Source organism: Antrostomus carolinensis, unplaced genomic scaffold (assembly GCF_000700745.2).
Source record: "Antrostomus carolinensis isolate BGI_N321 unplaced genomic scaffold, ASM70074v2 scaffold28831, whole genome shotgun sequence".
Taxonomy (NCBI): Eukaryota; Metazoa; Chordata; class Aves; order Caprimulgiformes; family Caprimulgidae; genus Antrostomus; species Antrostomus carolinensis.
In genome coordinates, this window is record NW_010295310.1 from 5,360 (window position 1) to 19,231 (window position 13,872).

The following is a 13,872-nucleotide window of genomic DNA, read 5'->3' on the forward strand; positions in this document are numbered from 1 at the left end:
CACGTAAAATACACTATTTCTAGCTTTGTCTTTACAAGCAGAAGTGTGGGCATTTTTAAGCTGTCAATTAATTGCAAGAGTAATTGAAGATAACAGGAGCCAACTCTCATTCTCATTTTTATCTCCTTGGCTAGCTGGGTGGAAGCCCAGCTGGTCTGACGGCGTGTTCTGGCTCCCTGCAAGAAGGGACATGGGTCCATCGATGTGTAGGTGTGGGACCACTGCTATCAAGGGAAGCTTGAGGCTCACAAGGCTGACGCTGGCTACCCAAGCAAGTGATGTCAGTAGGCCTGGATCTGTAGTGCCAACAGCTCCTCAATTTCCACACCATGTGCATTTCAAGGGATTTATTTGTTTATTTTATGTAGATGCACTCAATTGTTGATATTAACATTTCTGTCTGTGATAATTAATTTTTTGGTAAAATATAAAGATTAAAACATGCTATAAATATTTCAATGTACTGTGATGTAGATTGGAGAAATAATGAAAAAGCAATTGTTTAGTACTGTCGTCTCAGATTAGCCAGATCTAAATTGTGGATATTTTTTTTTTAAGGTAAGCAAAAAACTCTGAATACACCAAGCATTCTTTGTAATGGGAATCAAGTTGATATATAGTCAAGTTTTCTTCTGCATTGTGAATCTGTCAGTTTTTGCCCTCATGCCTTCATCCCTTTCGTAGAGGATAATCATGTGTTTTTTCCTAAATCAATTATAGTCCCTATTAAAGTCACAAATCTTTACTGGTAAGTTCATGAAACTAATTTCAGTTATGATTTTCTACTAAAGACTTGTGTATGTGTAGTTGAAACAGTTGGCATGAGTAGTGCTGAATTATGTCTGTGGCTGATGGAAATGTAAGGGCAAAACTCCAGAGCAGCTTCACTCCTAACCTTGCTATGGAACACAGGCAAGTTGTTCATCACTGGCATTCACTTCACAGGAATAGTACTTCCCTTACTTCAAAGGAACATTGTGAAGATAAATCTATAAAACAACAGTTGGTGTCCAGATATTGCATGAACAGCTCATAGACATGCGATGACCAAGGTAGTTCAAAAGGGCTGTTGACCTTTCAATAGCACAAAGTAGGCACAGTAACATCAAAGGCAGGAAGAAAAGTGCTGTAAGATGTTTAATTACCTGAAATGGTCAAGCGCATGGCGTTATCTCTTACAGAAAACAGAAATAGCTGTATGTGATTGCTGTGATGTATGGGCGACAGCTTGACTCAGGAGGAAAAAGTGTTACATACTTCATCACCAGTATCATTCTTTATGCAAGACCCTGTCTTCTTCTTTGAGGATTGCTTTCTAGGTCACACCATAATTAGTGTCTGAGTTCTGATAATTACAGTTGTGGGGGACCACATTTTAAATTCAGAAATATCTTTTAACAAGAGGCTTTCTCTGTTCCTGAGATCTTTAAGCCAGCAGTTCACTGCAATTCAGTGCTGCATGACAGCTTACATCAGATCATACAAAGGAACTGAAGCTATTTAGAAAATAATTAATGCAACCAAGTTTACAGTTGATTACATATCCCATTGGGAGCTCTACTGTTTTGCACTGTCATGTTTTCATGCTACTTGAATAAATCTGTCAATTATTCTTCTTTTCATTGAGAAATTTTCTTAATGCTATCTTCAATTACTACTTTATCCCTTTGCTGTGAGAATTTGCAGATGACAACAATGTATTTCACTGTGGAAAAAGTGCTTGATTGTGTCAACAAGACTGTAGGAGATAAAGGATTGCAAAATACTGCTATAAAATGAATATTATGGAATGCATAATTTTTTTCTTGACTATTTTTTTGCTATAGGATTTAAAATACACCAGTTCCATTGCATATGCTGAAGTGGCTCTTTAATATAGTCATGCCTGCATGATGCATATTGTTAATCTCTGCTCAGCACTTGCTTCAAGACAGCAAGATCCAGAACTAACATGTTTTGTGAGAAGACAAGGAGTGACCAGAAGCAATACTGATAAAATTATGCTGATCAGATGGGCAATTTCTTGCCTATGCTGAAGATGACAATCATTTAAACCACCTTCCTAATAAGGCATCTTTACTAGCATTGAATGTACTTAAGTAATGCAGTGATGTTTACAGAAGTGGTCAAACAGCCCTCTTAGCTTTAAAAAAGTAATTTTGAAAAGTTTAACATCTTCCAGTCACTGGAAGAACAGCAACAAAAAGAAAAGTATTAAAGCTATCAGTCAATGACAGCTCTTAAACAAGAATATTCTCTATCTTAAATACCATCTTCATTCTTTGATTTTATTCCATTCCTTTCCCCATATCTGTTCTGTGTTTGTGTGTGTGTGTTGTTACAGTGACATGGCATTTCTAGCACTTTGCTCAGTGTGTGCCTTTTCCTTCCCTTTTCCTTCACAACTGTTCCAGACTGATCGCATAAACCCAGATGACATAGATTTAGAAAACGAACCCTGGTATAGATTCTTTTCAGAACTGGAGTTTGGACGTCCGGTAAGTGAGGACAGAATATTAATATTTAAACATTAGGAAGCATAGCAAGTATATGCCAGTAGTTAATATAATTTTTTTTTAGAAAGGTTAATAAAGTAATCTCATGCATATAACTTATTTTTCAAGTGGACTCTTAACCTGGCAGAGTAGTGGCTTTAATACAGACTACATATTAGACAAATAGTAGTGTGTAATCATTTAAGAACAAGACAAATTGCATGTTAAACAGGGATGCTTACTGGTCTCCCTAAATCTTTTGTATTTGGCTGGATTCTTTTTGAACAGCCTTTCAGAACAGAAAAACATGTCAGTTTGCATTAGGGATGCTAAGTCAAAAATTTTACTTGAAGGAATGTGTCTGAATTTAAATGTATGCAGCCATATACAAATTGCTTATGGCAGTAAATGAAGAGATTTTATTTTTCCCTTTTTTTCCCCCTCTCTTACGTGCATACATGCAGAATATGTATTTTGTACCTGAACACAGAGATACGGGTTTACTCTGTTTTCAAGCTGGACACCTGCTTGAACAGACAGACTTCAGCTATGCTCCCATTTTCACAAATAGCCAGCTCCATGAAAAAATTCCAGCAAACAGATGCTCCCTTAGTCCTACTGCAAGCATTTACCTTTAAAATTATAAACCTGAAAAGCTCCATTTGGTTGAAACACCTAAACATCAGAGATAGATACTTCAGTTTTTCATCTTTGTTTGCCTCGCAGATCTGCAGGTACCCCAGGCTTAACTGGATGTGAGCACCAAATACTGTTTATATATTTTATACAAGGATAAAACAGTAGCGTTGTCCTCAAAGCAAGACTGGGTTTCAGTTCCTCCCTACACAGTGCCTTAACGTGACTAGGTTGGACATGCACCTGCTCTTGCTTTTGCACACACCCTCTCTGGCTCCATGGAGCTCAAATTCTTTCCTGTGCACTCTAACATCTTTAGGAAAAAGGATAACAAATATCTTTATCCCAGAAGAATGTGGTTAGAATACTTTCCAGACAGGTGAAAGGTGCTAGTTTGTCTCCTCGGAAAAAGGAGGGAAGTAAACCCAAGCGTTCCCTCAGTCTGCTTAAGTTTTCTCTCAGCTCCCCAAGATCCTGGACAGCTTGAAAAAAAAAGCAAAAGCACCTGCCCACAGGAAGGAAATCCCAAATAGACATGGTATTGGAGCTTGAGAGTATCAGGATTTAAAACATTGCCATTCTTACCTTTCCTGGTTAGCTAGCAATTCTCTGGAGCCCCTCTCAGCGTGCTAATTACTGACATGCCGGGCTACTTAAGGAGCCTGAGCACTTGACACAGGGCCCAGAGGGCACTCTGGGAACCGGGTGCCTGAGTCCTTTTTTGTAGCTAGCCATAAGTCAACATCAGAACTCCCAGCTACTTCAGTGAGAGAAGAAGAGAAAGCAAACCACATACATTCTTTTAAAACTTCAGGTTTTTAATCATAACATTTAAAAAAAAAATCAAATGCTACCTGAAAATAATAATAATTTTTAAAAGTTAAATATATCTAGGTTTAATTTGATCTCTAGTGGTCTATAATGTATCACATTTTCACTTATCACCTTTTACCTCCTTTTATCTAGCCATTCAAGCTGTTTTGATATTCCTCCCTATAGGTGGGCAGAAACTGTACAGATACATTTTTCTGATGAACAATATGTCAACAATATTTTACTGCTAATGATAACCTGAGAATAGTGTCTTCTCAAAGAAAAAATATATTGAGATTTCCCCAGCAGAAAATAACTGTGATGATTTACTCTCTTCTGTCTCATCAGTATTAAGAGCTGCTAGTATTGATTCAGCCATTACAGTTGTAAATTTTACTGGCTAAAGTTACTAACATTTTATTAAGACACTTATAATTTAAAAAATATTGTAACACATTCCTCCTTCCATTCTACCCGTATGTGTCACTCTTTGTATCTGACATTGTCAACACTTAGTTTCTAACTGTGTCACCTTCTCCACGTTTCATTCCTTGCTGCCATTGATTCTACTCCATTTCATCTCTGCACTTCTGCTTTTATGATGCAGCCACCTAAAAAGCTTTTGGACTATGTTCAAGACAGTTCTTCTGGTGTTTCCAATGAGGTAAATGAATGATTCTTGTTCAGATGATTCTCTTGGGAAGAAGGGTTGGAGTGCTCACCATTTATGTCTTAAGTTTGTTAAAATTTAGTGGTTTCCTTCCAATAGCTGTGAGATGTTTCTAATACACAATCATTGTATCTTTGTCTTCATATCTTTCCAGATCACTAGTGCATTTGGATGTTGATCTTATTATCCTAGGAACTGTGAGTCCTTATCCCCAAAACTTCTCAGAGATTAACACTCAGAATTACACAACAGCCCATACATCTCTAACTCTCTGACCAAATTCCCACTTCTTCAGAGTTGGGCAAGTACATTGCTTTCAGACACAATTAATACACCAGCACAGTAGTATTTTTTAATTTAAATATCTGACTGCAATTTCTATATGTCAAGTGAAAGCCTTTGTGGCTAAGCTGTCACTTCTCCAATTAAGTACTTATGACTAAGGTTGCTAATCAAGAAATACAGCAATTTATAATCCTGTTGTAAATTTATAACTGCAGGATTGACAGTCACTCTCGTTACTCCAAATGAAATGCATCAAGATCAGTCGGTTGGCTGTCATTGCCCTGCTCTGAGTGGGAGAGATTCAGGCTTCCATTCCTTCTCCCCTCCCTCCCCATTTTTAGTGCTAGGGCAGAAGTCAGTGAATCCTGCAATGGCAACTTTACGTCATACGGTGGTTTTACTTCGTTCATGTTCATGATTCACTCTCATCTTCTGTAGTCTTTCCAAAAATTAAATGCAAATTGTGGCCATAAATTGTTAATTGTTTGCAAGTTACTCTGGTTTGATTTTAAGAGCTATAAATCTGGAAAAAACTCATGATTGTGAAATTTGTGCCCAGTTCTCTGAGACAATAAGCTTCTACCTTCACTCATACTTGAGAGTACATTATACATCGGAGAAGACAATTGAAAAGCCCTAGCATGATTATTTGAAATATTAACATGTTCAGTAGGTCTGGGTAAAATTACTGTTTTAGTGATACTCATTTTCTTTTTGTTTAATTTACCAAGACATGGCTTTTATTTTGAAACTTTCAAAATCAAATATTTTTGTGGGCCAGGGGGAAATATTCCAAATAACTTGTTAAAGTATTAGAACCATCATGCAAACAAGCCTGTTTGTTGTTTACAGGTTTTGCCTACTTTTCCTAACTTCCTTTTCAATCCCCATTAAAGCCTTGAAGCATGAAAACAGCTAAATCACTGGCTTAATTGTAAATATATATCTGGTTTTTGAGTAGAACTGAATCAAAATATTCAGCAAAGTCTGTGTTTAGTAGTTGGGGGTGGTTGCCTCAAATATTTAATTATTTTTGTCAGGTAGCCTTTATCCATATAGGGCAGCGTTGAGGACTCTGAAAGATGCCTTATTAGCTTTGGAGATAGGGGAGTGGGGGAGATGTGTTCTCTTGGGCCACCTGGAAGTGGCTTGAAGGGATCATGGGTCAGTAAATGCCCCAGAGCTGATAGGACAGCCACAAACACTGGTACCCACTCTTAACAGTAAAAAACGAGGGTATTAACTGTTTGCTTTCACCTTTCCCCTGTGTGCCGTCCCTACCTGTGAGTAGAAGGTATAAACTCCACACAGCCTACATATAGTAATATATGCATGTGGTAAAAAATTAGTATTGTAGAATGTGCAACATACAGTATCTTTCTTAGAGAAAAAACTTCAAAGGTGGCATCAAAGAAAGGGCAAAAGGGCACGTTACATTCAGGGTGGTAAGAATATCTTAAAGGACAGAAAGCAAAAGCCGCATAGTAACCCAGCAGTCAGTTTTGGCATGACATGCTTTGTGCTGTCTTACACTAGTTCCTGACATGCTGTTTGTGGCCTGGGGAATGCTGTGGATAAAGAAGTTCTCTATGGTTTGGTTTCTGTTGTGAGATTTGTCCATTGCCTTCCATAGGAGGCAGTGGGGATCTACACCACCATTGGAATTGACATCATGGTCTGTATAGTCCTGGAGCCATTACAAGTGGTGGAAAGTAATCCCTGCCTCATGGCTGTTTGGCCAGTGTCATGTGACAGATGGTTTCAGTCCAGTCTCTAATGGAAAGGGTTGGCACCTGCGCAAGAAACCCCTCAATGATAATTAAACTGCAATGTTTGTGTCACCTCATGCAGCCATTCTCACAGAGAATTCTCACCTGTGAGCCCGAGTTTCCTTCCTCTGTTGGTACCAGACTGTGGTGGTGACTACTCAACAAAGATGAAGTTAATGGTTGTGGCCAGTTTTGAAACGAGACTGTCGTTTTCCAGAACAGGCTCAATGTTCTTTTTGTGGGTAGTTTAGAGAAGCACAGAGACCTGAGGCCTTTGCTTCACTGTTGTGTAGAAATGTGAGGAGAACTGTGGTTGCACTTGCTGTTGGTGTGAGCAACTCTGCTGCTGGCTTCTGTGGTTTTATTGCAGACAGACCTTATAATATTAGATAATTATCTTAGAATCATTGAAGTTGGATAGTGATGGGAGAATTGTCATAAAGTAGTTTTCAACTTTCAGAGGATGCAAAGAAAAACTTGAAAATACGAACTGTATGAACAGTAAATATTTGGGAATAAATACTACCCTCAGAATATATTTTGAAAAACAAATACCATGATAGTTTGTGTAGACAGAATAGGTTAACAGTAATGCACTCAGCATGAGCCCTATACACATTCCAAATATGGAGAAATAAAATAGGGATAATAGCAGGTTTATGGTCTTTCTGAGAATATCTGATGATTATCATCACACACCCCAGGCTCCAAAATACAGGCTTCTATTTATTTTGCCTGTGGAAAGGAAGTTTGATTCTTTACTCCCCTTCTAGTGGTTTTGTTGGTATGGTTTTGTTTCACAGTACCCCTTCTCTCTAATGTTTAAGTCCATTGACTTTATGAGCTAAGTTACAGTACTTAAAATACTTCGGTCAACAGTTATCTTTTTCTGTTCTTCACATTTGAATCCACAAATCAGCTTTTATTTTAAAGTGTCATATGTAGTTTGTTTATCACCTATGAATAATGCATGACACAAAAAAAAAATCCTTCAAATCTGTGTTTTCCTAGGAAGGTGAAACTTATTAGAAATAACTTCATATTTGTTTGCAGAAAAATAGATTGATTTTAGCAAATGTAGCAAATAAAAATCAGATGCTGTCATAAAACTTGATTGTATTCTACAGTCTTGTGTACTCTCCCCTCATGGAAAAAAGTGCATGTGGAGCACCACTGCCCAGAAAGCCACCTGGGGAAGGGATGCATCATTGTATGAGTGAGGCAAAACTTCACTGATGGAAACACCTAGCATGGGGAGAAGCTGGGCACATGACCAGTAATGTTGGTAGTCTTCTTCCAACAGACTTGCTACAGCAGATCTGCCCAACTGAGAGCCATCCTCCTGCCATCACTGACACACTTCCCTGTTCCTTGAGAACATGGGCTACCTCCCACTACCTCACCTTGTTCCTCTTGGTAACAGCTTAATCCCAGATTGTGTGAAGATCTCTCATACACAGGCTGCTAATTGCAGATCAGTGTTGCTTGAGAACATTTACAAAGAATAAACACAGTAGTAATTCCTAGCAGGTGGACTTATTGCCATTGATGACTTTTTTAATGCCACATTCTCCTTCCTACAGTGCACACGCTGTGGGCTGGATGCATGTCATTCTCTACTGTAAATGAGATGCAGATGAATAGAGGAGAACATGTCTCCTCTAATGTTTCTGGAGGTTGTATTGGATGTGCTGAAAAAGACTGCATGACAAGTAGCCCTTTTTCTTTGTTTGTTTGGTTTTTTAGTGTAGCACTAAAGTAATTCTTGTAGCTTTTATTTCTAGTTCCCCTCTTTCATCCATAGTATAAGTCACTGGAGCAGCATTGTATGTTGCCAGATCTTGAGCACCAGTTTCCACAACCTGAAAATCCATTATATACTGTACAATAGTGGAAGGACAAGGATGAGAAAAAGAGGAAATATATTATTTTGGTTTCCTATTTTATTACAAAAACAAAATATTTGTCATACAGAACAAGGTAGTGCATTAAAATAGAATCACATTTGTTGTTTGGAAGCCATTTCAGAGGTTTTGGGCTAATTGAGCTCTGACAGGAACAATTTAACAGTATCCATCAGGTAAGAATTGCAGCAGCACCATAAAAATTGCCTCAGCTTTGCCTCTAATGTGGTGACAGAATATTAAATAGAGACTTTAAAATCTCGCAAAGATGCACCACTTCTAGAGCACACAACTCTTAGTTAGACCTGAGTCTTGCATTGCTTCCATTCTGAGCAGATGCGGACTAGCAAGTTTAAACACGCAAATTACTAAAACAATGCAGTGATCCAATTGTCATAGGTTATTGATTTAGTCCTGTAGTCTATTTCATTTCAAAATAAATTGGAAAATAACAGACATGCAGTTATAACTGAAACCTTGGGTTTCCTTTCTTAGACGTTTTCTTGCTTTGAGATTTCCTCCCCAGTGAAATGCACATGAGTCTGTGGGATGAAAACATGCCATGTTGAACTGTCCATGATTACCAAGGATTAAAATAGGCCAGAAACTAAATTCCTTCAATTACAGGCCAGTTCCTGTGCTTTCTGTTGATGAAACATCAGAGTTGCTGATGCCAATATTATAACCCAATGTTGTTTTCAAAATCTGTTGCCTTCAAAATTTCTGTTGAAATCAAGAGGAGCAAGAGCTGTGCACAAACATTACTAATAGGATACAGCTCATATTCATAATGCTTAATCTAATAGAAATCCATGTTAGTTTTGCCACAGTGTTTTACAAGTTAAACCAAATATGGCTTAAGAGAAGTATTGGGATTCTGCCATTTCTGGTGCTCAGGTTTGTGTTGCTGGTTTTTGCAGTGAACATATTCTTTATAGATTACTTAACCTTAATTTGTAATCTCACTTCAGGAGGACTATACAGCAAGTGATTTGGATCCAAACTGAAGATTATGAACATAACAGTATTTAACAGTGAGAATAATGGTAGTAGTAACACAGAAGAAATACTTGAATACTTGTCCACAAAGCAAAGAAATTTCTGTTTAGAAAAAATAAACATTATGAAACCCTATGCAGAGATCACCTTAAATAAGTTACAGAGGACTTATTTTCTCTAGAAAGTAACTTCGAAGTTTTTGAATTATTAACAGCTTTTAACTGTTTACATCTCAGCTGCCATTCTTACCAAAAACCTGAAAGTTTTTACTTTATTTTTAATGTGATTTACATTAAACTACAGTTAAAAATTGCTGAGAAAATCAGAATTATCTTAGCTTAAGTTTTAGATAACACTTGATCCATATTGTATAATGTTTGTGTCGTTCTCCCTGCCTCACACAGTATAATAAATTCCAGTATAATCCAGAAATCAAAACTTCAGTTAGTGTCGTGATGGGATCACTTGGTATGTGATGCAGGTCTTAAATAACGAAGCCTGCTGACAAATGAGCTCTAACTGAACAATCATGTTGTCTTTATAGTGCCCCACCTGTAAAAGTAGTTTCAACAGTTACCCTAGAACGTCATTCAAAGTATGCAGTCTCGTGAAATCTGTTCCTAAATATTCTTAGACTGCAGGTGCCTTCCAGAAGTACACATGTGTCAGTTTATAAATCTGGGTGGAGTCCTATTCATGAACTTAGAATTCAAATCACTGAGAAAAACAATACCTAACAGAAAACGCTCTTACACAGGCCTTAGTGCTATTATTTCTGCAGTCCTTCTGTACAGAGAAAAGTCTGTAAAGATTTTTCCATGCAGAGGAAAAGTCTAGGAGGCTTCTGTAGAGAGAAAACGAGTTCCTGCATCTTACAAAGCTGTACAGTAGTTCTATTTCCAGTCCATCAGGTTGGCTCTGAAAGTGCATGCCAGGAACTTAAAACAAGTTTAATTTTTGATCTGCACTGCTTTGTACCCATGAAATACCCCAGGAACCATGCAGTTCATTCTAGATTCATACCTAGTTACCAGAATTGTGGTATTACCTAATTCTCACTGCAGGCTTAAAACATACAAAATGATTGATTTGTAGTTAGTGGTCATTTAAGGCTAACTCTGTATTAGTAGTAAAATTATGGAGCAGTACTCCATTCCATCTTCCAGGGTTCGTGCAGTAGCAACTACTGTAAATCTATAAGCAACAACTAATATTCCATGTTAAGAACTGTTCTTACCAGGAATATAAGGTGGTCAACAACTGGCCACAAACATCATGGGATTTACAAAAGTTTCTGGCTATAATTGATTGTGGGATTTGGGTGAGTAACTGGTGGGGAGGAAAAGCTCTGCAGACCTCAATTGTGCATCAAGAAATTGTTTTCAGATTTTTAGGTTTTTATAGTAAAAGTTTGTTTCAGCTGTTCTGTATCTATTTTTGAAAAAGGTATAGAGAAGCATGACTTTGGATCATTTTTTAGTAGTGATTTAAAAGAAAAAACATTACTGAAGTAGAATATGGAATGAAATCTAGTGATGCTTTTTAAAAACTGCTGAACTATTCTCATGAAATATCACGGTGTCTATGTTGGAGTGCTCAGGGTGTTAATCATAGTCTATTTTTGTAGGATTTGTCATAGAGTAACAGTCATAATCAAACACTATAAGCAGAAATTGTCACCCTTTTTCAAATACAGACATGTAAGAGATTCATATATTTCTTTTCACAGACTTCCTTATATCATCACTATTCAACAGACAGAGGCCTGGACAGGCCCTCTAGGTAAGAAATACAATGTGTGATTTCAGATTATATAACCTGGGGGTTTTCCCTGTGACCTGAAGCCGGCAGATGTTACAAAGAGTCAGATTTTAACACTCTGTGAGCTGCTGACAAAATAGGGAGATGCATGGATGTTTGTATTTTGATACTGAAGGGTAAATCTTAGTTTTGTTTTACAAGGACTTAGTGTTTACATTCAAAATAAACCATACTGTATTCTGGGTCTTTCCACTAACACCCCTGAGCTTCTGTCTAAACAGCAGCGATCTATCATTGACCCTTCCTGCCTGCAGCACTTTCAGTGCTGTTTCCCTAAGCGTGCTGTCTCGTCTCTGTCATTTTCCTATCTTTGTGCTGAACTTCTAGTACCAAAAAATAGTCTAAAAAATCTTGATGCATTTATTTCAAAGCCTTCAGTATGAAAATGGCATAGCAGTTTTGTACAAAACTTTAAAACATTCAGGTGAAGAAGAAATTCAGTTTTTCTTAATGAAATATACTGTAAGATCTGTGAGACCAGTGCTTCTCCCCTTCACGTGATTTTGATATATTTGTTCTGGTATTGTTTAATCTATAAGGCAATAATGTAATTATGAGATTACTTTTTAAATTCTGATCTCGGAATTAGACTGCTGCTAATGCTGCTTATTTCTGTAGCTCTGCAAGCACTGCAAGTGACTACAGAAAAAGGAGGAAGTCAGAACCTGCTGTAAGTCATCAGAGGGCGCACAGTGATCAGAATGCAACCAAGCCTAACCTGGGCCGGACAGATACGCAAGGCTCATATACCACCCTTAGAAAGCCTTTAACTAGCTCATCTCCTTCTTCTCCATCAAGAGCAAAAGGTAAGAGGAGAGCTTATTTGTTAGCAGAAAACTACTGATTATGTGTTATACAATACGTGCTGTGGTAGAGAGGGCAACTGCCTGCTCAGTGCCCTTCCCTGAGAGATTCACTGTATGAAGCAGCAGCTTTGGGCCTTTCATGCAAGGCTAACTTGTTTATTCTTCTTAAACTGAAAAGCTGGATTTGTAACAAGGATTTTCCAGTTTCAACTGCTTATTCTAACAAAAGAAAATTGACTAAATAAAGAGTAGGATACCACAATATATAAACCCATAAAGTTTTATTAACTCCACTACACTCTTACTAGATTGTTGTGATTTTAAAACTGTTTTCAGTATATACAGAAAGTAAATCAAGACAAATAGCATATAAGATTAAAGATGCGTTTCCAAGATACAGAAGTTTTACAACTTTTGAAAGTTGTTTTCGAAGTTTTACCTTTGAAATCTATAGCTGATGTCTTAGATATTGTCAGTTATCAGGACCTAATTTAATCAAGCGAACATCCATAGTCTGATTTTTGATTTTGTAAACCCTTGAAGTGTTTACCACAGCAATACAATCTACTTAGCTTCGTTTTCCAAGTAACTAACCACTCCATTACTGTTCTCCATGGCTCTCCAGAAAAGAGATAATTGAATCAGTTGTTGATCTGGGGTTTTGGGTGGAGTTTTTTTTAGCAAGATAAAAACAAAAAAAACCATATGATAGAAGTAATAGAGAGTAATATCGTGTACAATATGTCTCCTTCTGTTTAAGTTATTATTCATTTAATTGCCGTATTTTGTAGCTATACTTTCTAATCAGCCTGTAGCTGTATTAGGGACTATATAAACCTTTATAAAAGTAAATTCCCACTGAAAAGAATGTAATATATAGGCCGGAACATAATGTATCAGATAAAGAAAAGCAGTGAGGAATATTAAGATTGAAGAGATGGAAAAGCAAATATAATTTAAATCCAATGTTATAGCAGTAATTTAAAAAGTGGGTAAAGTAATCCATTTGGTGTACCAGGCTAGGCAGTGAAAAGTCGGTAAACTCCGTTTCCCTGCATTTGCCTTTGACTACACTGCTGATAATGAGCACTTACTATGACTTAAAACACTTACTGTGTTTGAAAATCCTTCCCTTAAGAACATCTACTACAGCTAATTAACTTTCAGAACGTGACCTAGCTGTGTCACTCCATTCTCTCCCAGCGTTATGAAACCTACTAGAATGTCAATTTTTCTTGGAATTAACCATTTTGTTGAAGAAGCAGGACATTATAAGCTGTTTGATCAGCATGGATTTTGAACTGAAGTGTTTCAGTTTCTGAACCAGATTCAAGCTCTTCTTCTAGAAAGCAGATTGATCTGTTTGAAGCACATGTCCTGAACTTAATGTAGCCACTTGAGACCATTTTTGAAAGTTCAGTGCAAGTATGAGAGACCACAGTTCCAAATTTGTCTCATAGGGAATTCTAGATCTAGCATGGGCATAGAAATATGTATTAAAACTTGCTTGAAAACTCCGGCTTTGTTACGGAAGTCAAGCTAAGGGTTATTTTTTCTTCTACATGCTGGTTAGGTTCAGTAAACTGATACGTATTTCTTTATACCTGTATAGCAGTCTCTCAGGTGCCTTGTTCTGCCCTCAATAAGCTGTAGAAAATGCCACTCCCTTCAGTG

At 37.3% G+C, this 13,872-nt stretch overlaps 1 protein-coding gene across 1 annotated transcript in view; it reads left to right on the top strand.

The window, feature by feature from the left end:
* Positions 1–13,872, top strand: part of LOC104532693 (sorbin and SH3 domain-containing protein 2) — a gene marked incomplete at its 5' end in the record, with an annotated part of 36,265 nt that overhangs the window by 4,531 nt on the left and 17,862 nt on the right. The window contains 4 exons of the mRNA XM_029087466.1: positions 2,415–2,498; positions 4,552–4,608; positions 11,301–11,353; positions 12,011–12,198. Of these exons, the coding sequence (XP_028943299.1) occupies positions 2,415–2,498; positions 4,552–4,608; positions 11,301–11,353; positions 12,011–12,198 (382 nt within the window). The remainder of the gene's footprint in view (positions 1–2,414; positions 2,499–4,551; positions 4,609–11,300; positions 11,354–12,010; positions 12,199–13,872) is intronic.